This window comes from Gymnoscopelus microlampas (assembly GCF_963454915.1).
Source record: "Gymnoscopelus microlampas genome assembly, chromosome: 6".
In the NCBI taxonomy this organism is placed as follows: Eukaryota; Metazoa; Chordata; class Actinopteri; order Myctophiformes; family Myctophidae; genus Gymnoscopelus; species Gymnoscopelus microlampas.
The window spans coordinates 49,075,752-49,100,556 of NC_139943.1; the positions used below are offsets into that span (position 1 = coordinate 49,075,752).

Here is a 24,805-nt window from a genome sequence, read left to right on the forward strand (position 1 = left end):
ATCAGTAATAATCATTATCAGTATACTTTGCACCATTACTATACTTGTTACCTGCCTTATGTTCTGTGGTTAATTGTTATTAATTGCTAATTTGAATATTTTTGAACTGCATATTTTATTAATAATTTTAAAGTACATCAGTACTTCACAAAGAGAGAAAATGTATGTTTCATGCCACCAGATGGTAGTAAGGTGTCGTGTTAAGAATTGCGCCAGGTGCCCATTCAATTAAGTTCTATAATTTTATTGCATAGTTCAGTTCATTTTTTTTTTACAATAAACGTTTTCAAATATAAACAGTTCATTAGCATAAGCTTGCATACCTAAATCATCTTTTAATCAAATATTTGAAAGTAAATACAAAACAAATAGCTGTCACAACTCTGCCTGTAGTGCAATGAGCTTTACAGTAGAAAATGCCTTCCAAGCTCTCTGAAATTGTTAGCATAGAATAGCGTTGCTGTCGGACAGAAACCTTGCATCTCAATTTTTAAAATGTGTTTCCCCCCCTAAATTAACGCCCTACTTTGTCGTACAAGTACGACGGTGTCAGACAAAAGTAAAGAAAATAGCTGATCTACAAGCTCAGCGCGGCGCATCGTGTAGCTCTGCGTGGGTTTTACAAATATGGAAGCGATAAAAAGTAGCAACAAGGTTTCCACCCGACAGCAATGACACATTTCAAATGCCCCGAATGTAGAGCTGGGCAATATATTGATAATGAGGCTAGACAACGACTGGGATTTTTGGGATCGTATCCACCTCCACCATATCCATATCACATCACATAAGTGTTTGTTTCAATCACTTAGTCCCCGTTTTAAACCCAACTTTAAAAACCCAACATCTATCTTATCGTCACAATATCAATATAGAGTTCTTTGGTCAAAAATATCATATTAGATGTTTTCCATTGGCCCAGCCCTACCCAAAGGTATTAGAAAACACCCATACAAAAAGATGCATAGCAGTGCAGTGCAATTAATCATACATACATACATACATAGTAACTTGATCTAGTGTAAAAAAAAAACAACAACAAACAACATTGTATAAGCAGAGGGGTATAAGAAAAAACGTGAAATAAATAAGTCACAGAATATTAATCAAACCATTCTTCTAGGACAGTGGCTCCCAACCTGTGGTTGTGGCTGGTGGGCAGTTAGGGTTAGTTCCATTGATTGATCCAAGCCGGAACACAATGGATTGATTGATCATAAAAAATAAAAAACACCTGATGGGTGGGCTGCAAACGCTTTGGAGATTTTTCAAGTGGGCCCTGGTCCACAAAATGGTTGGGAACCACTGGTCTAGGAAACAAGATGACATAAACCTGACCATCTGCCTGAGATGTCTCTGCTTCAGTGTACCGTGTGGTCATTTGGGTTTTTAGCAAAGTGAGATCTAGCCCTAGAATGTCTGTGATCTTACATACATACATGCGCGGCCATAAAAGTGCTCTAAACTCCGTCTGTACTACTCACCCAATAATTAATTCCTAAGACTTGGAGTCATATTTTGTCCTCTAGTTTCATATCCATTTGAAAGTTCTGCCAGAAAACGTGTTTTTAGTCAAATATCTCCGCTTTTCCACGAGCTGCACACGGACGACTTTCTGTACGGGCGAGGGGCCCGGGAATGAGTGCAGGACTGAATATATGTAAACTTCCTTTAGGACGCACAAATGTTTGGGACACACAATTGGCAGATGGAGTGATTCATTACCCCGCACCAATCACAAGCACCTGTCAATTGTGTTCCCCATTCGTTTGTGCTTCCCTGTGTCAATTTGTTATGACGTTTTAAATTTGGTCCTTCACTCAAATCCGTGCCCCTCGCCCGTACAGAAATTCGTCCGTGTGCAGCTCGTGGAAAAGTGGAGATATTTGACTAAACACACGTTTTCTGGCAGAACTTTCAAATGGATATGAAACTAGAGGACAAAATATGACTCCAAGTCTTAGGAATTAATTATTGGGTGAGTACAGACCGAGTTTAGAGCACTTTTTTGGCCGCGCAGATCGTCACTACACAGCGCGTCGACGAGGGTGATCTATGACTGTGTATTTTGGAATACATGAAATGTATGTAAGATCACAGACATTCTAGGGCTAAGTGAGATCAACCTTCCATCACATGTCCTTTGGTGTTCCTACAAGGCACAATGCTAATTATCAACTGAAAAGGTGGTGTTAAGTGATTATTATTTTTGGTTTAAACTAAACGTTTTCAGTTAAAAGGTTAAAGCTCTATATTGTGATAGTAATCACTATCGAGTGTTTGTTTAGTAACAGGGGTCCAGGTGGTGGGTTGCCAATTTGACCCAGTCAGGAGAGAGAACCCATTTATCTTAAATGTTATAGTGTTCCAGTTCCAATTGTGTCTACTTATTTATTTGTTTTATTCAATTTTACTTGTTTAGCCTGTATGAGTTCTCTCTCCTGATTGGCTAAAATTGTTATCCCGACCTGGACATGCATTTTCTGTGTTTACTAAAAAACTGGAGAGACAGTAGACTGAAGAAACACTCGATATCAATGATTACGATCAGAATATAGAGGTTATTTAACGGAAATATATCACTTACGGCACCTTTACAATTGGAATAAGATCCGAGTCCTGAATGCAATGCAAAGATTGTGTGCAAAATACAGACAGTAGCATAACTGTCAAGACACCAGTTTGGGGAGACAGAATTAAAGGAACACCGCCATTGGGCTCAAGTTATTTTGTGTGCATTTACGCATACGTTTAAAATGCATCCAAAACACTCAGAATACAGCGTTGCATTAATGTCACAGTGTATAAATAATATGCAATTAAACAAATCAAAATACACCCAAGTATCTCGCTATAACAAGATACTAACTGGATGTTTTTTTATTATTTTTATTTTTTATCCATAGTGGCATTTATGCAGTAGTTCTCAAAGTGGGGTCCAGGGAACCTCAGGGTCCCGTGAGGGGGTTCCAAACAGACCCTTACAGGTCTGTAACTCATGGAGTACAGATTGAACCAAATGGACCCGTAAAAAGTTTGAGAACCTGAATGCAATTAATGCATTGCCATATTCAGAACAATAAGAACATAACATAAACAGAACATAAAAACAATATTTCAAAATGCACCAGTCAGTAACTAAGTTAATAATACACACACTGTGTATTGGTTAGTAATTGGTTTACAATCCTATAGCTGCCTGTCCTGAGTAGGGGTGGAAAGTAACCAAGTACATTTACTCAACTGTACTTAAGTACAACTTTGAGGTACATTTACTTTGCTTAAGTATTTCCGTTTTTTTGATACTTTAAACTTCTACTCCATTATATCTCAGAGGCACACATGGTACTTACAATTAATTTGAAAGGTTAAGTTACTTTTCTTGTGGGGTTATAAATATGGGGGTTAGAAGTCCTGTACTTTAAGTATATGTTTATGCCAATACTTTTGTTTTGTACTTTTACTCAATTCAAAATTAATATAGGCCTTTTACAGGTGAAAAATGTAAGGTAAAGCCTGAGTAACTTATGTAACGGCCCTAGGGCCCTCTGCCAGGCCTGGTGTGTGTGTGTTTTGTCTTTGGCTGTGTCCCAATTCAGTCATTCATTATCTCCTCCCTAAAGACAGTAGGGAGTCAGATGTAGAGCACTGTAAAGTGAATATAGACTATATAGTCATCGGCAAAATAAAAGCTAGATTTTAGACACTATTCAGGTCACCGTCAATTACGCCATCGCCTTCACATTCAAATGTCCGACATCACTGTTGGCTGTCAATAAACGCCCAATGGATGTCTTGATAAAAGAACATTCCGATATGCACCGTTGTGATAAATAGTTATCATTAAATATTATATCATTATATATTAATATATAATTAGCCTATATATTATTATTGTACGACAGGTTCTCTCTCCCTCGCGACAGGTGACACCATTGTTTACGTTTTTCCATTTCAGCGGAAACAGCACATTGCATTGTGGGATTGGCAAGTGACCATAGCCTGTACCCTACATTTCACAGTGGGATAAAACTATTGTCATTGCAGGGCGCCAATGGCCTAGAGTTTAAGGCGCATACCACATATGGGCTCTAATGCAGTCCGACAACGAGTCGCAGTGATGACCCCGTTTCCTGTCATTCTTCACTGTAATACATCATTTATTTATTAAAAAGGCAGAAAGGACCCCCAAATATCTACAAAACAATTGGCATTGGGACTTGCCAATTGTGAACGGTCCATTGCTATAAAGATCCACCCTGCACCCTCTCTTCCACCTGGGCCACACCCGAGCATTTTATTTTCTGTTTTGCCTTTGCATGTGGCAGTGTAGTTTCCCTGGCAGTTTTGTTTTGGAGACTGGATAGTGTCATTTCTAATTAATTCTTTTTTTTCAAATAAAACCCATTCCTTTTGCCTTTATCCCTCGCATGTTTCCCTTCATTTATCATGGATCACCTCCCTCAGCAATTAAGATTCTACCAGATTCACTGCGTAGAGAAACATAACGGAAGCAGAAACCAGGCAGACATGTACTGTATATGTTTGTGCCGCCACTTGAACGCACAGTCGCAGAGTCAACTAGTTCAAACCCTGATCCCCTCTCCACCCTGGGCCCCCAAAAAGGCTTAGAAAGGATGATGTCAGAAAGCCAACAACTCAGCCTCTTCTCAGTGAGTTAGCCAAGGGGATTGGAGACTACAAGAACATTCTCAACCAGACTCCAACCAGAGCAGGCACCAAAAATATCTGTCGTTTCATTGGGTGAAAATAAACACCACAAAAAGACTCTCTGGTGTTGAAACACCTGACCTAGAGGACCAGGAATTCCACTACGACTACTCCTTCGATGACGGCGCCATGGCAGAGGCACGTGGTGAGCTCTGGAGGGGGGGGGGTTCAGCACAGCGGACATGTCTCTGACTGACAAGTGATGACACCTACGTTCTGGGGTTATGCAAACAGACGCCGACCTCCTCACAGTCAAGAGGGTCACTTTACTCAGAGTGCCCTGTGCTGCTGCGCTGATTTTATCCGCCAGATTGGGACGTTCACGGCATATTTTGCACCATTAAGGTGCGTTCATCATCGGTGACGAGTGCCTCTAACCACCAACAGCCGCTGCTGGCTGCGTGCACGCAGCGAGGCAATGCGAGGCGACGCGAGTCATATCTCTACCCCTGTGCCTAATGGCTGTACATGGGGCCGACGGGTGCTTTAGAGTGATTGTGTGAGTGTGGCTTCAGGAAGTAAATTCCTAGCCTGGATCTCCAGGCTTTTATTTTTTAGTTTTGCTAAAAAATAAAAGCTTGGAAATTCCTGTCCCAGCTGTTGGTGTGCAAAAGCGCCTCGCGTCGCCTGATGTGGTGCGCATTTGCGCATGCGCACCTGCGCACCAGTTATGTGCACCCCTGACCATGAATACATTTACGCTATGGAGACAGGGTGAAGGAGCTGAACGGACCCAAAACCGACCAAAGACTGCATGATTGCGCCGTTGTCTCCAGACATGGCACTACACCATGAATACACTACAGCTACGCTATGCAGCTCAGCGGCCTAGTGGTAGAGTGTCTGACGTAAGACTGGTGGGGTTTGATCCCCGGCCGGGTCATATCAAAGACTCTATGGGACCCAATTCCTCCCTACTTGACACTTAGCATCAAGGAAGTGGCTGGATTGGGGGCAAGTCCCTGCAACATACTGTACTAACGTCATGTCTCGGGGACGTACTCGCACATTAAGCTGCCTCACGCTACAGAAACAGGACATAGGCTCCTGCCCCCTATGTGCAGCATGGCTCTGCAAGGCTTACTTACTTACGCTATGCAGACAGGCTGCTATAGCTAAGGCGCCTGTAGTGTAGTAGACAGGACTCAATCCAGTCACCATGGTGGCAGTGTTAAAGACGTGGTGAAATGGCTCTTTCGGTCATTTTATTTTAAAGTTTTAGTCTGAAACAGCGTCTCAACCAAATCAGAAGGTCCCATCCCTTCAGGCTATGGAATGCTGGTATCTCACTCACATCAGCTAGGCTAGAGGTCTAGTGTTTGTGTCACGCTGCCTATGAGAGAGAGACGGCCAGTGTGAAGCATGTTTGTTACTACGATGCTTACGTCTACCCTCAAATGTTTTCAGATACATATTTTAGTGCGCCGATTAAGTTTAAAATGAGCAATACACCGTCTGGATGTCATCTTTAATGAGATTCAAAACAGAGGAGCTCTAATTAAAATCAGGTGTGTTTGGAGGAACGTGAGCTATGGGAATCAAACAGGTGAATGAAATTAAGATTTGTTTATATTCATAAGAGTATCTATGTCATCACGCAGTACGTTATCATTATTTGACAGGAAGTAATTAAGATTGGCCTTTTAGGGACTTTTGATATAAGAATGGACGAAAAGGACATTGTATATATAGATTCTATACTTTGACTCGAGTACTGGGTCGAGTACATAACTTTTGTCCTGTTCTGCAAAGCGACTGATGACATTATGCCATTTAAATCAAATCACTGGTGCACTCAAGACAGAATAGTCTAATAAATATAGTCCAATACAGTTTTTAAATTCAGTTTAGAGTTGTTCCGATACCAGTATCGGCTGCACTTCCTAAAATGCTGGTATCGGCTAGTATGCCAGTCTATGCCAATCCGATACCATGTCATTTATCACATGATGTCATTTAAAGTAATATTTTGAATGATTCAGTTGCTGTTGCACTACAGTTTTTATACTCTTAATTTTACATTATTTTACTAACTTGTAGTTGCACTTTAACAATTATTAATGGAATTTGTATTTATTCCAAGATATTCCAGTGGTTCTCAAACTTTTATTTCAAGGACCACCTTAACTCTGAGAGCGTACAAATGGACCCATAGGGTCCATTTTATGTTGTACACATTTTGCTACAGACCTGTTAAGGGGGGCACACGCTACCATTTTCGGTGATCACCCTCTCACCGCGGTGGTTTGAAAGCTACAACATGACGTCACTGAGCCGCGGTGATAAGCGACTCACCGCTCACCTCAACACATGTTTTTACTAACCAAAATCACCGGACTATGAGCGCCTAGCATCCAAACCACCATTTCGGTGGTCACAAAATGATAGGGTGACCACCTCATTTGGGGCGCGTTCGAAAATACAGCACTGAGCGCACTGGCCAATACAAACTAATAGGCGAGTGTGCTCCAGTGCGTAATTTCCGAACGCACCCATAGTAGCATGCAGGGGCCTTAAGGTTCCATTTGGAACCCCCTCAAGGAACCCTGAGAGTCTGATGCATTTGAATTTCTCCCATATTGCTTTAACAGCCCATGCTTCAAATAAGTTAGGCTAATAGTTGGAACTTGAAACCAAATTCTCATCTACAATTAAATATGATCGATATAATAGATAATATAGTATTTCTATAAGAAAGTATTTCTTTTTTTACACACAATCAACAGGTCATGGATTTGAGAAGTATATTGTGAGAGAAATACATACGCTGCACCACCGGTAAAGGACACATCGCCCTTGCTTAGGCAGAGCAAGTCGAAATTTAGATGGGGCAGGTACTGTAGATTGGAGAAGTACTTGGCCTGCCGGGCCAGTAAAAAAAAAAAGGTAACATCGGACCCTGAGAGACTTACAATCTATGACAGTGGTTCCCAACCTTTTTTCGTTACAGCCCCCCTTCTTACCGGACGGCAGGCTGGGAACCACTGGTCTATGCCAAGGCACATTTGTGACACTGTTCTGGCAGCTCGTGGTGGCTAAACATCTCACTAAGACACCGTATGTTGGTTCTTCCAATAATTTGCCACATGTCTGTACATCAATATTAAAAAACAGACTTTTACAAAATATTCGTGAGTTGTGGAAAAATATTCATTTCATTACATAAAGCAAAAGAACCTTGTGTGCAAATCTCCTTCTTCTTCAGGACTTGACGAGCTTGAAGCCCTGGCCGGTGTCTAGTATACCCGGCGGGAACCAGTTGAGTTTGATCCTCCGGAGACACCGCAGGCAGACGCCGCAGGCCCAGAGCAGGTTGAGGCCGTCGCACCACAGCGCCAGCTGCACCACCGGGTAGGTCACCCGGGGGAAGTACCTCCGCCAGTGTTTGGCGACGTCGCTCCCCGTGGGCAGGTGCAGCGTGTAGTCGCTCCAGTGCCTGGAGACGCCGTAGGCGGCCCGGACCGCCCGGCCCCTCTCCGACCACTGGATGTCGCTGGCCGCGTTGCAGTTGAACTCCACCCACTGCGCGGTGAAGTCGCCGAGCTGCGGCGCGTCCTCCAGCTCCACGTCCCGAGGCCGGGCCAGCTCCGCGCCTTGCACCGCCGCGTAGAGGCCCTCCGCCTTGCGGACGTCGCGGACCCACTGCACCGAGTGGTCGCAGTCCAGCACGAGGATGAGGCGCGAGCACGAGGCGCCGTTCTTCTCCCTCCACCAGGTCAAGATCTGGTCCAGGCGGAGTGTGTCTCCTCCTAATGGCAAAACACACACAAGGACCAGCAAAGATCCACAAAATCATGGTCTGGAGTCTCAGCTATGCCTGCAAACTACAGTTACGATTACTATTTACTGCCATTACCGACTGCACACATTGGCCCTCATTTTATCACTCATCTCTCATCTCATCTCAACGCAACTGTCGGCATCCATCAATCCGTCGTCAATTTGACGTGAGCGTAGGCAAAGCTCCAATCTCACGTCAGGTCTGCACGCCATTGGTTTTCACCTTCGACTTAAAGTTATACAGTGCAGGTCCACAAACAACGATTTTTAGCAGCCTCTGCTGGTCATTACCGTCACTGCAGGCCGTTCCTTTATCCTCTGTTACCCAGAATTCCATTTGTTTTCACCGGAAGACGGTGAAGCGTTTCGAAAAGCGTTCTTTTAATTGTTTTATACTATCTGTGGATCGTTTCTCTTAGCCAGTGGAGCTTTAGTTACCGTGAGCTGTGTTTTAATTTCTTTTTCTGTTGTTTTTCGATCTTCAAATCATACAATCTCTTAAAATCAGCATGAGTTTCCATTTTGTTATTAGCGCGGTAGTTCCTGGCCAAACAGGAAATCGGTGCATTTCCGCCTCCGTTTTCCGGCCAGATGACGTCATTTTCGCGGGAAAGTCCCCCCCCGAGAAAATATATAAATAAAAGGCTTTCGGGGTGAAATTAATGGAGTGGGTGTTGTGAAACTTTTGCCACTCACAAAAGATATGCAATTTAACTTTAGTTTTGTTGAAAAGGTTACCTAGTATTACTTTAAGGTGCAGCATAGTTTGACAAGCTGACAGGCATCTAAACATATGCACCAGCCACTATTCACTTAAAGTGATGTAACCTAACATGTAATATCTAACATAACCCTAACATGAAGAGGTTGAAATTACAGGGTTAACAGGTGACATATTTACAAGCACTTAAAACCGAGGAATTAAAAAACAGGCTTCTCAATTATAATATGAAAAGTAATCCATAGAATATTTGTTCAGAAAATAAACGATAGTGGTAACCGTACAGAAATGTAATAAATTCTCACCTGCCAAGGCCCACTCCCCGGAACGGTGGGTGTGGCCGCTGTAGAAGACCACGTAGGTGTCATGGCGGGGTCCGTCGGCCGTGCGGAGCTCCAGGAAGGCTTTGAGCTTGGTCTGCAGGGCCTCCAGGGCCACGCCGCTGGTGGAGTAGTCGCAGCCGAACGTCTCGATAAGGTGGTGCGAGAAGAAGCGCTGCACGTTGTTCAGCATGCCCGTAGAGCGCTGGTTCAACTGCTGCACCTGCTCCGGAGGCAGCAGCGTGGGCTGGCCGTCAGGACTGCCACACCACACAGAGAGAAGTTACAATTACAAATCTCCAGGTTTGTGTGGTTAATGTGTTTTCTGGTAAGCTAAACCATGACAACACTAGCGTTTTTTTTCACTCTGCATACCTCTAAAGCATTAATATGGATTTTACAACTAAAATATGGCTTTCAGCATTCCACTTCCTGAAAACTAGTCCAATTTACTAAGTCTAGTCCAGCTGTCTTCAACTTTATTCAGGCCAAGGACCTCTTAGCTGAGAGAGAGACAAAGCAGGGACTCCACTATATAGACCATATTCACACGACGGCCATATTGGAATTTAACATTGAAAGTGCCGCCACCCGGGGTGGCTACTTTCATTGACTTCATAGAAACATGGCCGCCGTGTGAATATGGTCTATAGAGTGTGTGAAATTATGTTGCATAACACATTTATTTATTATCTTTTTTTTAAAGCCTTCCCTGAAACTCAAAGTTACTGTAGCTCACCATATTTGGATTATTGTCATCCTTTTTTCTTTCTTTAATTAGCGGCATTTTTATTTCAGACATTTAATTTAAATGTTTTGGGGGTAATCATTTTATCCTACCACACAAAGATTTGGCAGCTCTCCTGTAATAACCCTGAGGACCCCAAAGGGGAGTCAGGGACCCCGTGTTGAAGAGAGAGGGTTTAAGAGGTTAATGAGGTCTTACCTGCAGTAGTTGGTGGGTATGACGACTGCATAGCCCACGCAGGTTCCTCCCAGACAGTTGCCCAGCTCATAGAAGAGCCCGTGGAACAGAGACTCCAGGGGCAGGACCAGCAGGAACACACTGACAAACAAGCTGTTGGAGGACTGCAAGAGCAACACCATGTTTACATGGGTCAGTCAAACCACTGGTTCAATCAGTTATGTTCAGCAAAATGCAGCAACCAAGAGTAAGACATACGCAAGCATACCAAACTGATATATGCATAAAAATAAATGTTTCAGGCCTGGGCCGCAGCATGGCGGTCCGGGTTGGTGTCATATCATGATATGACATCATATGATATACGAGCCATTCACACATTTTACAGATACATCTTGATCACGTGACCACAGATATATCATCATCATAACCTTTATTTCAACTCGGAGTACAGTTGAGGGCAGTTTTTCCTACTGTCTTATATATAAAGGCATAAAAGCCCCCAAAAAATAAAAAAAATAATGTTTCAATTTAAAGCTTATATTAGTTTTTTAGCTTGTGATAGGAATCATATCATGATATGACATCATATGATATACGAGCCATTCACACATTTTACAGATACATCTTGATCACGTGACCACAGATATATCATCATCATAACCTTTATTTCAACTCGGAGTACAGTTGAGGGCAAGCCCTCATTTTCAATGTAGCCGAGATACAACATAATCAACAGGAATACATTTACATACATCGAATAATTAAAATCAGAGAATAGAAATACTCAGTTTTTCAAAGAAAGAACAGGAAAATTAAATGAAATAAAACAGTTACAGTCTGGTACAAAGGTGCTGGAAACCATTGCTCTATATTGACCCAATGAGGGCAGTAAACAGATTTTTAGAGACTTCTGAAGCTCATTCCAGGCAGATGGAGCACTGACAGAGAATGCTGCCTTGCCTAGCTCTGAATTCGCAAATGGAACCTTGAGCGTCAGGAAGTCACTCGAACGGGTCTGGTGGGTACTAGGCTTCCGATCCAACATGTTACAAATATATGGGGGGAGCATTCCTGAGATAGCTTTAAAAATAAATAGATACCAGTGCTTATCACGCCTCACAGAGAGTGAGGATAAACCTGCGTTCTCATAAAGAGTACAGTGATGTGTACCATAACTGTCACCAGTTACCCACCTTAAGACAGAGTGGTATACTGTGTCGAGGTGCTTTAAAGTCGACGGGGCAGCAATCCTATAAATAATGTCCCCATAATCTAACACAGAAAGAAAAGTGGCTTCAATAATAGTTTTTTTGCAGGAGGCAGGAAAGCACGCTTTATTCCTATAGAGAAAACCAATTTTCTGTCTTAGTTTTGTGACAAGGTTTTCAACGTGATATTTAAAAGATAATTTTTCATCCAGCCAGATGCCAAGGTATTTATATTCTGAGACCCTCTCAATTATAGAGCCACTTGAAGAGCTTATAGTTAAATTGTCACGGTTGGTGGTTTTAGTTTTAGCCTTGGAGAATACCATGAACTTGGTCTTGCTTGCATTGAGTACAAGCCTAAGCTCAACCAGGGCATCCTGGAGTGCATTAAATGCGAGCTGCAGCTTCATATTGGCACGCTGGGCTGAGTCAGCAACACAATAAATAATCGTGTCGTCCGCATAAAGATGTGCATGACAATCATTTAGAGTTGAGATAATATTATTTATATAAAGTGTAAAAAGGACGGGACCTAAAATTGAGCCTTGGGGGACACCCATGGAGACTGGCTGGAACTCCGACTGAGTGCTCCCGGACTTCACCGATTGGTATCTATCATATAAATAATTGTGAAACCAATCGGAGGCTCCTCTGCTAAAACCAATATTGTGCAATTTATGAAGTAATATGTTGTGATGTACTGTGTCAAATGCTTTAGATAAGTCTACAAAAAGGGCGGTGCAGTGTTGTTTTTTGTCCAGAGCAGTTAAAATATTGTTAGTAACTAGGGTGACAGCTGTTATTGTGCTATAGTGAGCTCTGAAACCTGATTGATTTATATTTAAAATTGAGAAATCTGAGAGAAAAGATTTGAGCTGAGAATTTACAAGTGACTCCAGGATTTTGGCAAGACAGGGTAATTTAGAGATAGGTCTGTAATTATTTAAATTTTGTTTATCTCCACCTTTATGAAGTGGAAGGATATGGGCTAATTTCCAGATATGTGGGAAACGACTTGTTGTGATTGAAAGATTAAAGATGTGTGTTATGTGTGTTACAATAAGAGGTGCTGCTGTCAATAAAAAGAAGGGGTCCAGATTATCCTCTCCAGTTGATGTCTTGTAATTGATATTAAGTAGGGCTTCCAAAACAACAGTGGTAGAGAGGGGTTGAATGGAAAACTGATCCGTTGTGCTATTTCTAAAATCGCTGAGATTGCTGAGATCAGTGGAGAGTGGGGGTCCATTGTAGGTGTTGGTAAACAAGTGCCCAGCTTCTGCAAAATGTGAATTAAAGGCGGAACAAACATTCAAGGGGTCTGAGATTAACCCGTTAATGCTGTTAATTTGAGGAGGTAGAGCAGAGGAGGCGTTGTTATTGAGGGAATTCACTGCTTTCCAAAATTTTACCGGATTACCCAGAGAGCACGTAATTAAATTTAAATAATAGCTGGATTTAGCCTTTCTAAGAGCAGAGGTGCATCTGTTTCTAATTTTTCGAAAACAGGCCCAGTGAGCTGGGTCTCCAGAGCGCCTTGCACAAGACCATAATCTGTTCCTTTCATTAAATAAAGCAGTTAAGGCAGGTGAGAACCAAGGGGAGACCTTATCCTTAATTCTCAACGTTTTAAAAGGAGCGTGTGCATCCACAATAGAAATAAAAGTGTTTATAAAAAACTCAAGTGCCAAGTCAACCTCTGTAAAAGTGGAAGTTAAAAACAAATCACTATTGTAGCAAGTTGTGTGAGTTTGACAAAATCTGGAGGGAGTAGTAGCAAAAAATAAAGAAAACACAAAATGGCCTGGCGTGGCCTGTATGTGGAGTTGCGATTCAAAGAATCCAGGAATATTGACTGTACGGCCTGCGGTTCAAGAGTTATAGTGCCAGAACGTGAAGGGCCCTGTTATAGTGACACCATGAGGCCGATTTGAAACATTTGGGGTGGAGGTTCTTTCTTGGCCTACTGGGAGTGTGCCTGCAAAAGGTTCACGCCGATCGGTGTCACCGGTGCCGAAGACTGGTGCTCACAGACACAAGGACGGGCAGATAAGAGCGAAAACATAAGTCTGCGGCTGTCCGGCCTTAATCCATTTAGAACGGGAACGCATCTGTGTAACCACTTAAACCATTATTTCATACTTTGGCTATTCAAAAATAGCAGATATACAAGCTCATAGCGCGGCACCGAGTGCCGCGCTATGAGCTTGTATATCTGCCATTTTTGAAAAATCGTAAAAAGTTGTGCAAATCTTTGAATATGCATACATTTTTGCTTCTGGGGGGGTCCCTGGAACAATATATTTTGAGATGGGGGTCCACGGCCAAATACATATTATTTTGGGTGGTCCTTGACAAGAAAAAGTTGGAGAAACACTGATTTTATAGCAAGATAGGTTTTTTCAAAAAAACGTTAGGATTTAGAAGACATTTGTAGAAAGTAAAAAGATCTGAGTTAAAAATACATATTCAAAGATTTGCACACATTTTCATGATTTTTAAAAAAATAGTAGATCTACAAGCTCGTAGCGCTAGATCTGCTATTTTTGAATAGCCAAAGAAATCTAAAAATGACACGTGATGCGTTCCCGGTCTTAACTCTCTCAGTGCCAGACCCCGAGTTATCCCGAGTTTTTACTGAATACCCTCCCTGCCAGAACGAAAAATCCCGAGTTTTTTTTTTTTTTTTAAGTGTTCAGAACCCAATATATCATTATCTGAAGATTTGCAGCTCCATCCACTCCTTGTTTAACTTATAACTGAAAAAGGCTGTATCTCGCTTCCTAAGCACTTTTTTTTACTTAAAAAAAAAAAAAAGAAAAATGTTGGCACAGTTCGCAATCATTTTTTTATTTCATTGGCACTGAGAGAGTTAATGGGTTAATGCGGAGACAACAAAACAAAACCTACCTGCCATGAGAGAGCAGCGAGGATGCCGGTAGCCACCAGAGTGAAGAGCAGCAGGCGTTCAGAGATGAGGCAGAAGTGTCTCATGCCCTTAGACGCCATGACTTTATCCAGGCCGCTGACCCCCGACCTCTGGTTGGAGCACAGCCTCTGGCACTCGCTGAGTTTGGTGTGGAAGCCCCACACCGTGATGACAAACACCGTGTGGCAGATCAACCAGAACAGCCCACACAGCACGAAGCCCGGGATCATCACGTACCACTGCTCCAGGTCTGTGAGCTGCAAAGGGGAAAAAGTGGCAATAAGTGTGTTTTCGGTTCAAACTAAAAGTTTTGTTAAGAAGTTTAAGCTCTATAATATAGAATAGTCTATATTTTGATAGTACTATAGTGTGTTTGTTCAGTAACAGGGGACTCGCTGTGACCGCCTCTCCAGCTCTTCACTAAACGGAACATACAAATATTTGCAGGTGGGTTGCCAGTTTCAGCCAATCAGGAGAGAGTGCCCATTTATAAGCTTCAGTTTTATAGTGTTCCAGGCAGTTTAAAATGTGTCTGCTCACTTATTTGAGTCATCACTTCCTTTCCACTCGTTTATCCTGTATGAGTTCTCTCTCCTGATTGGATACAATTGGTATAAATGCCTGTTCTGTTTGATAAAGAGCTGTTTCTGTAACAGGGAAACCCCCGTTACAGAAACAAACACTCAATGATTACCATCAGAATAGAGATATTTAACATGTTTTTTGCCCTCTACACCAAATCTCTTTGACAAAAATAGCCGATTAACAAGCTCACAATGTGAACTTGTAGATCTGCTATTTTTGCTTGTGTTTTCCTCAGAATAGGGATGCTTGGGATCAAGTGGTAAATAGATCTAAATTCTATAGTGACAGTAAGTATTGCTATATAGTGTTTGTTCAGTGACAGGGGTCTCCACCGTCTCTCCAGCTCTTAAGCAAACTCCAAAATGCATTTCTTGGTTCTCCGACAATGTCACTAAAAACTAAGCTTTAGACCTCCCAAAACAAACTGATATGACTACAGTAGGCATACTTCCTTGGCATTTAAGATAGACAAAGGGACAATGCCACCAACACCCTCATACCTGTCTAACTACTTCTCCAAAGTGAGTGACACCCACAACACAAGAGGAAACAACCACGATCTGGTACCACCCAAATGTGCCACAAAAATGTGGAATGCCCTGACACCATCCATTAAAGGATGTGTATCACTGGTCTATTTCAAAATTGGCCAGAAAAAAAAAACACCTATCAGGAGGTAAGGAGGTAAGGGGAGGTACCAAGGCAAGTCTTAGATATTTACGATGAGGCCGACAAAATGGCCAGAGTGGCGCTGTTTTACCCTGCGCCGACCTGCGGTGTCAGAAAGAATTAATTTTAACGCAAGTGAATGGGTTTTTTGACAAACTTTAGACTAGATTTTCTTACTGTAATAAAAAATGTCATACATTCTATATGCTTCCAGTCGCTAGTTTAAAGTCTCCTTTCAATCATCAGGATATGCGTTTTGCTAAATTATGGTCCTATTTATTATAAAATTGACGATAAAGTAGGCTATTCTCTAGGAGGGGCAGGATGATTTGATTGACAAGCTACACAACCAATAGCATTCATTCCCCCCCCCCCCGCTCTTGATTGACAAGCTACCCAACCAATAATGGTCTGGTCTCATTCTGACGCGTATTGAAAGATGGCGGACCTACAGTCTTGGAACAATCGGCTTCATTTTCGGTCTGTAGAAAGCAGCGGAGTGGGTTTGTCCATCTCATTTATACAGTCTATGGGAGGTACATGTAAATTCCCAGCGAAAGGAGGCGTCATTAACTTTTTTCCTTTTCCCCCTTTTTGTACATATAGTGTTTGTATGTGTTGATGATGTTAATTCTTTATGCCATGTCATGTTGATGAATTGAATACATAGGACCACAATGGAAACAAGGCCCAAGGACTGTTTTGTGTTATCCCTTTAGCTTTAATGTCTTAGCATCACAATATAAAAACTAGCTCTCAACACGTTGAGGTTGTAAAACGGCTATTTTCGTTATTTTTTGAAACCTTTTGAAGACATTTTAATAAACCAACATGCCTGATTTTGTTTTAACTACTCTAAACAGACAATGCTTCACACCCACCCTGTGATGTTTGACCCTCCCCCTTCAAACATTTTTTAAATAACAATAAAGTAGTTTTAATCATAGAATACTACCTTTGAGCTGGCCAGGATGAGGAAAGTCAGCTCCACCACCAGTAGAGGCAGCAGAGAGAGCCTACGCCACAAGCCTCGCCACACCTAGGGTTGTCGCCATCATCACATATTAAACCACCATTCAGTCACACAGATAATTGCGATTAATGATTAAATTGTGTATTATTTGGCTTTGAACATGGGAACATATAATTACAAATACAATTTCTGTTTGCCCTTTAGGCTTTGTAAACAAAACCTTGCACAGGGTAGATATGACAAATGACTAATGAACAGCACCAACCGATATTATATAACAGTACGGTTAAGGCCAGACCGCACCAATGCAACTGTCATTGGGGATAATGGTTGCAAGTAGTTGCAAGGAGTTGCATTGGAGTGGATCAGGGGCGGACTGGCCATTTGGCGTACCGGGCAAATGCCCGGTGGGCCGCTGGGCCAGTGGGCCACTGGGCCCCCCAAAAAAAAAAAAAAAAAAAAAAAAAAACTTTTTTTTTTTTTTGGGGGAAAAAATATTTTCGCTCCTGTTTTAGGATTATTACGGTAATTTCCGGGTCGCGCGGCCCAATTATTAGTTACGTTTATGTTTGGTCCGGGATGCTTTCCAGCAGGGGCCTCAGAGCGGCTGCAGAGTTCATGTGCAGGGCTGGGCTGAAGCAGTGAAACCCCCCCCCCCCCGTTGACAAAACGGCCCGGGGGGGGGGGGGGGGCGGTCTGGACCAAAATGCCAGGGCTGAATTTTGGTCCCAGTCCGGCCCTGAGTGGAATGTTATGTTTAATGATAAAACATTGACAGACTTTGTGTGTACCTGTTCATCTGTAGTGTTGACTAGCACAACTGTTACTGAATAGAAAGTAAATACTTATTTGCCATTATGCCGTTTCATTTTGAACATCAGCACTGTGACTTTTGATGTCAATATTTTCTAAGCAAAATTTTGTCACGTACAGGGGGTGTTTGGATTCAGAAAACGGATAAAGGGGGCGCAGAAGAACAGCTTGAGAACCACTGCTCTAATACAGTGGTTCCCAAACGTTTTAGTTGGAGACCCAAAAGAGAAATTTCATATCTCCCCGGGACCCAAACTAGTGAAAATAGCAGATCTACAAGCTCACACCACGCTGCAACGCGTTGTGAGCTTGTAGATCGACATTTTTATTTATTTTATTTATGAAATGTTGAAATTTGTTTTAAAAAAAAAACTGTCAATATTCTTTATTAAAAAAAAGAAACAAAAAAAGGGGGACATTTACTTGCGAACCCACAAAAATCGGTCCACAACCCACAAATGGGTCCAGACCCACTGTTTGGGGAGCAGTGCTCTAATACAGTGTTTATCAACCCTGGCAAAGGGCCCAATTTTGGGCCGCGAGTACTGCTGAGGTGTGCCGCGACGTTTGAAGAAAGTGTGAACCCAGCCCCTCGAGAACAATAGCGGTGATTGTCCGTCAATCGATACGGCCATTCAGTGTAGCGACCATCACCCATAGGAATGCAAATATGTTGTCCTACCTGGTACTGTATAAAAGGGGCACAGGGTACATGCTTTGGCACTCAGTATTATTACTACAAGATGATGAGAGCTCCACCAGCAAAGAAGAGATGCACCCAGGGCCAGCCGCTAAATTCTAGGTGTGCCCTGGGATATTTTGGCTATGCCAGGTGTGCCTTGGCACCAAAAAGGTTGATAAACACTGCTCTAATACACACCAGGAACGGCTGCCAGCGCTCAGTCACCGACAAGCCACTGAAGTACACGTCCAGCAGGGGGTCACAGAGGAGCTGGCTGAAGAAGCAGGCCAGGGCGAAGGGGTTGATGGCCACGGCCAGAGACTTGAAGAACAGCACCCCGGTGACCACGCCGAAGCACGCCAGGCCGGGCAGCGCCAGCAGGGCCTTCGTCCGGAGAGAAACCATCACGGTGGCGAGCGCCACCACCAACACCACCACGCTCACCGACTTGTGGGAGAGCAGCAGCGCCGTGCTGGCCACGGCGAAGCCCGCCAGCTCCAGGATCTCTGCCGAGGTGAGGAAGGCGGGCCGGTGCCTGGTGCACCCGCACATCCGCTCCAGCAGGGCCCAGAGCGTCCTTATGAAAAGAGAACGTCAAGTTGCAATTTTCAAAAAAATATTGGGGGGAAAAAGTAAAACATTTTAAATATTTTTGAAACGTTTTAACACAAATCTTGTATGGGGGTCTAGTGCCTGGTTCCAGAACCTTTTCCAGAAAGTGGTATAAATATTTCCTGTTGCTGGTCATAGTTTCATTTGATTGGCTCAGCATCCGATTTGAACTGGAGGAAACACATATGAAGGTATTATTGCGTTGTGTTTTTCCAGCTCAAATCTGCTGTGCGGAGACAATCATTCAAACAAAGCTATGGGAACCTACCACGGAACAGGAAATATTTATGCCACCTTCTGGAAAAGGGAACTGCTATAATTTCATGAGTCTTATTTCAAAGTTTTTCCTCGATTGCGATTAATTAATGATTAAAAAAACATTTGAATAGCAGATCTACAAGCTCACAACGCATCGGCTACTTTCGAATAGCCTCAGTGTTTAATGATCAATAATTCTAGTCCAATTAGACGCACATGATTCTAAAATTATCATTCTGCATAATGAGTACTTTCACTTCAGCTACTTCATGCATATCAAGCAGAGTTTATTGACAAAAAGATACTCATAACATGAGTGGTGGATTTTTATTAGACAAAGTCTTGACAGAGACAAAGAAGATAATCCAAGCTGTCCGTAGATGTGCAGTATTGGTGAGTTCATCATCGTTTAATGCAATCAGATAGGACTTTTCTGTTTCATGACTGGGCTGTCAATGGAGCTTGTTGCAGCAGCAAGATAATTCTATAGCAGCCCATGTGGAACTACTTCAAAAGAGTGAATAATGCCTACAGGCACAACACCAGAGGGAGCTCTACTGATCTCATTCCCCCTGGATTCTGCACAAACATAGGGATGAATTCATTCTACTATTGTCACCAAAATGTGGAATGCTCTACCATCAGCCATCAAAAGGTGCGACTCCCTAACCTCCTTCAAAACCGCCATAAAAGAGCACCCGTACATTGCAAATGGACCTAGACAAGTCTTCTAGCTTGCCAAAGGAAATGACCCCCCCCCCTCTTTTTCTGTAAATATTAACCTCGCGTCATCAGTCTTTCCACCTCGGAGGAAAGCCTGGTATGCGTTACTAAAGACCCATATGAACCGGTCTAGGCCACGCCTACTGAAAAAAAAGAAGAAAAAAAAAGAATCCTCTTTCCGGATTGTCGCGATCCGGTTTTGCGGTGGCGCTTTGTTTTGGTTCCCCAATCCCTATATAAATGGAATAGAATTTCCCCGTGGGATACTACGGATAATACAGACGCTAAATAGTCTCCGGAAAGTACGCTCACATTTATATTAAAAAAATAAGCTAAACTACGCCGCATCAAGGATTTTATAGGACGGACCTATTTTGGGGTGAGACGTCTTTCTGATTTGTCGCGATCCGGTCCGCTCCCGACCGGATCATATACCCGAAAAGGAACGCTGCCCAGGCTAGTAAATATACTTATGTTGCGCCTAGAATTGATGATTTGCATTGAATACACAGGACCACAATGGAAACAAGCCCTCAGGGCTTTTTGTGTTATCCTTTTAACATTATTGTATAACTGTACATCTGTACTTTTTTGCAAGCTGTTAATAAAGTATTCAATCAATCCACCGTACCTCAGCAGCAGGCTGGCCAGCAGCAGGTAGCAGGTGGCCTGCTCCTTCACGTCGCTCTGGAGCTCCGGGGTGTTGAGGAAGCACAGCAGACCCAGCAGGAAGCCGAACCACAGGTGCAGCAGACCCCTGCCCACCCGCTCCATGCTGAAGCAAAGCATTAAGGCAAGGCAGTTTTATTTGTATAGCACATTATAACGTCAAGGCAATTCAATGTGCTTTACACAAAATATCAAGCAAAGGAAACACAGTTATAAAATTATAACATGACATACTTTTACTTCTACTCCACTACATCTCAGAGGCAAATATTTTACTTCACTACAATTATTTGTAAAATGTGGTTACTAGTTACTTTGTAAAACATACATTAACCACTTCAGCCATGGCTATTTGAAAATAGCAGATCTACAAGCTTGTGACGCATTGTGAGCTTGTAGATCTGCTATTTTCAAAGGATTTGGATGATGGCATTTGTTCCTCAACGTAGTGCGAATGTGCGAGCAAAATTTCACAGACATTGCAGACATTATAAACCAGCCAGAACACCACTGCGCCCACAGTATGAAAAAATGCTTACGGCTCCAGGAAACCCCAAAAAAGTTAGAACAGGAGGCAGAGCATTTAAGTTTCAGGCACCTCAGCTGTGGAACCTTCTCCCAGTCTCAGTCCGTGAAGCAGACACACTCTGTATATTTAAGACTAGACTAAAAACCTTTCTCTATGATAAAGCCTATAGCCGAAGTGTATAGACTCAGTCACCCTATAGTTATCCTCTCTCCCATCCCCTGCCCACCCCCACGCCCCCCCTTCTCCTCTCGTCCTCCCTTTGGTTGTGTGGGTTTGTGTCCCAATGGTACAATCGTAATTAACCCTGTACGGATTCACGCTCTAGTAAGGCCTGCCACTAATTCTACAACCGGGGACCCGCTCCCCGGAGTTTCTTTTATTTCCCACGTCGCAGGTCCATGGACTGTCACTACGGACCGCCAGCTGCAGCTCAAGACTGTGACTGCGGACCGGGCCTCTCCATGGAGCACGACCGTGGATTTCTACTACACTGCACTATACCACTATACTATATATTATCTTAACATTCTTATATTATACCATTATATACTACATACACATTATTGCTGTACTATATTATACTATCATATATATCTTACACTATTATATGTGCTACTATTGTTACTGTTACTACCTGCACTGTATCTCTTTCTGTCTCTCCTCTGCCTCTCTTTCTGTCTCTCCCCCTCTCTCCTCTTTCCCCCGACACGGTCGAGGCAGAAGGCCGCCACCCTAGAACCTAGGGTCTGCCTGACGTTTCTTCCAGTTAAGAGGGAGTTTTTCGTTGCCACTGTAGCAAAAATTGCTTGTTCAGGGTGGGATTGTCGGGTCTCTTCTCTACATGTAAAGTGTCTTGAGACAACTTGTTGTGATTTGACACTTTAATAAAATTGAATTGAATTGCCCGCTGTGTTCATGATTTGAGGCATTTTGTTCAAAACAGAGCACTCCTGCAAAGTTTGAAAGCCAATCTTAGCCAATCAGGATGGAATATGAAAAACCTGTTTAGTTTAATGACTATAGAGATACTGTGTACCGATTTGCGTGATATCTGGATAAAATCTGTAGGAGACAGTACTGTGAAAAGAAATGTTTTGCAAAAAGCGGCTTCCTGGTGGCACTATAACAGGCCCATGTGATACATTTGGGGGCAGGGGTTCTGCTCTGGCATCCAGGGAGTGTGTGTGCACAGTTTGGCTGCCATCAAGCCAACGGTGCCGGAGATTAGCTGATCACAGACAGAGATAGATGGACACACGGACGGACGGACGGACGGACGGAGCAAAACAGTCTCGGCCATGCCTTTCGGCCTGGCGGAGACAATAAAGAGTGGCAGCAGACCTGCAGTAGTAGTACAATGCCTAGCTCTGATACGTGACTGTCATATAATGTCATGACAGCACGGTCTTGTGATCCATGGGCCATACAATAGGCTCTATGCAAAGCAGCCATATTATCCCTTCCTTCACAGGTATTACCAATGATACTAATGAAGGCTCTCTGTTCCATTTAGTCTAGCACAGTGGTTTCCACGACCCCCATAACTCTGAGAGTGTACAAATGGAACCAAGGGGCCATTTGGAAGCCCATGAGGGTCCCTGGACCCCAACTGTAGACCCACTGGTGTTTCCAGTGGGCCAACATGCACAATATCAGCACCCTGACTCTGTTTGACCAGAATGGAACAGAGCCTTCATTAATATCATTGGTAACACCTGTGAATGTCTTCATCGTATGGCTGCTGTGAATAGAGCCTATACATACTTGACTCTGTTTGACCAGAATGGAACAGAGCCTTCATTAGTATGGTAACACCTGTGAATGTCGTCATAATATGGCTGCTGTGTGAATAGAGCCTATAATACACATACCTGAAGTAGTAGTACAAGATGCTGGCGATGCCCAGGACGAACAGAGCCAGGACGGCGATGACCAGGATGGTGGTCTCCTCCTCCCGGTCGTGGGTCTTCTCCCAGCGCACGTAGAGCCCCAGGCACAGCGCCACCAGCAGGTTGAAGCCGGACAGCCAGCCCAGCAGGCGGACGGACGACCACATGTTCACCTCTCCGTTCACCTCGTCTAACCTGCTCATGGCTGCCTGTAAACAGTGGCTGACACAGTACCGCAGAGAGCGGCACATTCTCTTCCTTTTTCACCCCTATATATATATATATATATATATATATATATATATTCACCCCTATAATAGATGTATACTACCCCGTCTCTAAACGCCTTAAAAAACAACAAAAAACACTAAACAAATTGTATATAATAAAACATAAATTAAGACTGTACTGGAGGGAGGAAAGAGGAGAATGAAAACAAAAAAAATCTGTCTCTATGCTGTGCTTCTTCTACAATACGGAGGTGGTGCTTGAAAACTTACAAAATAAAAAAACATACGCCTCAAAACGACATTAAATGACGTTGTGATTGAGTGGCTGAATCCTCAACACACAACTTATAAACTGTGTCCATCATCGCTAGCTATAACTCCATGGTCTCTTCCTCTCCTATAGCCGGGTTGTTGATGATGGTGGTTGGTTGGCATTTTAGATCGCCGTTTTTTAGCGAATAAATACGGTTTGTTTTGCCATCTGATGTCCGGTTAAGTTTGAGACGTTGCCAGGTGAGCGGTCATCTCAGATGAAGAGGCAGGGGGATGGACGTCCGCGCCATGTCAGCCCGAAAAGTTTGTCACTCTTCGGGGAAAGTTTGAGATGACAGGCGCCATCATTGTTATAGTAAACTTGATCAGCTACGGCGAGCCTGCGGGGACAAAGCGCTTTGACACGGTCACGCGGATCAACTGATTCTCAACAGAACAGCAACAGCTGCTCTGCAATAATAAAACTGCTTTCTGTTCTCGATAAACTATGGTGGAAAGTAACTAAATTACGCTATGTACTGTACCATTTCCTTGATATGCTATATCTCTACCACAACGCTGAGGCAAATATTGTACTTTTACTAGTCTGTAGATAAGTAATATTGAATCAAATTATTAATCCAAAATCTTCTAATCTACTTTTCGAAAATAGCAGGTCTACAAGCTCACAACTTGTTACAAACTTTATTTTTGTTAAATATATCAACAATGTTTAAACATTTTAAATCGATCAAATGTAAGACTTTTTTAACTAATGTAATTAGGCATCGTGTGGGGGGAAAAGCTTGAAATTAAATATTGATATACTATTAATCTGACATTAAGAGAATACATGTTAAATTTAATATTAATAAATTAATGAATACAAAATAATTATAGTATAGAAATGTTGTTGTGGTGAGGTGGGGTTAGGGTAGGGTGGTCCTTGATGATTGGTTGATATGCTAGTGGTCCACGGGGTCCCCTGCATAATTAAAAAAAAAAATAAACACTATTTTATTTTCCAGTTATTAAAACATTTAATTTGCTTGGACCTTTGCAAGGTCTGGGTCTATAGTGTAGATACCAAAACGATGAGCGCAACTCATGTGTGTGCAAATGTTGAAAATGTTCAAAAATATATATACATCTTTTTCAAAAATAGCAGATCTACAAGTTTGCGAGCTTGAGATCAACAATTTTCCCTTTGTGACACCGTCATATGACCATATAGAATAGGTTAATGAGTACCACAGCCCATTCACATCATTAACATCCTGTAACATACAGAATGTTTAAAATAACAT

At 42.7% G+C, this 24,805-nt stretch overlaps 1 protein-coding gene across 1 annotated transcript; it reads right to left on the reverse strand.

Annotated features, from left to right (window-relative positions):
* Nucleotides 1–7,918: 7,918 nt before the first annotated feature.
* On the reverse strand, nt 7,919–23,861 carry tmem168b (transmembrane protein 168b). The gene is made up of 8 exons (XM_084059318.1): nt 22,999–23,861; nt 20,561–20,704; nt 18,535–18,913; nt 16,824–16,907; nt 14,596–14,871; nt 10,499–10,641; nt 9,538–9,812; nt 7,919–8,480 (listed from the first exon to the last, which is right to left on the reverse strand). Exons 1-8 carry the CDS (start codon nt 23,265–23,267, stop codon nt 7,933–7,935), a joined length of 2,118 nt encoding a protein of 705 aa, XP_083915444.1. The 5' UTR covers nt 23,268–23,861; the 3' UTR covers nt 7,919–7,932.
* Nucleotides 23,862–24,805: the final 944 nt, after the last annotated feature.

Excerpts from the sequence above, each read along its gene's own strand:
- tmem168b (XM_084059318.1), bottom strand. The coding sequence starts at position 23,267 with ATGTGCCGCTCTCTGCGGTACTGTGTCAGCCACTGTTTACAGGCAGCC. Across the intron at positions 20,705-22,998 it reads ATCTTGTACTACTACTTCAG|CATGGAGCGGGTGGGCAGGG; the intron begins GTATGTGTATTA and ends GCTTTGCTTCAG. Across the intron at positions 10,642-14,595 it reads TCGCTGCTCTCTCATGGCAG|TCCTCCAACAGCTTGTTTGT; the intron begins GTAGGTTTTGTT and ends TTGCTCTTGCAG.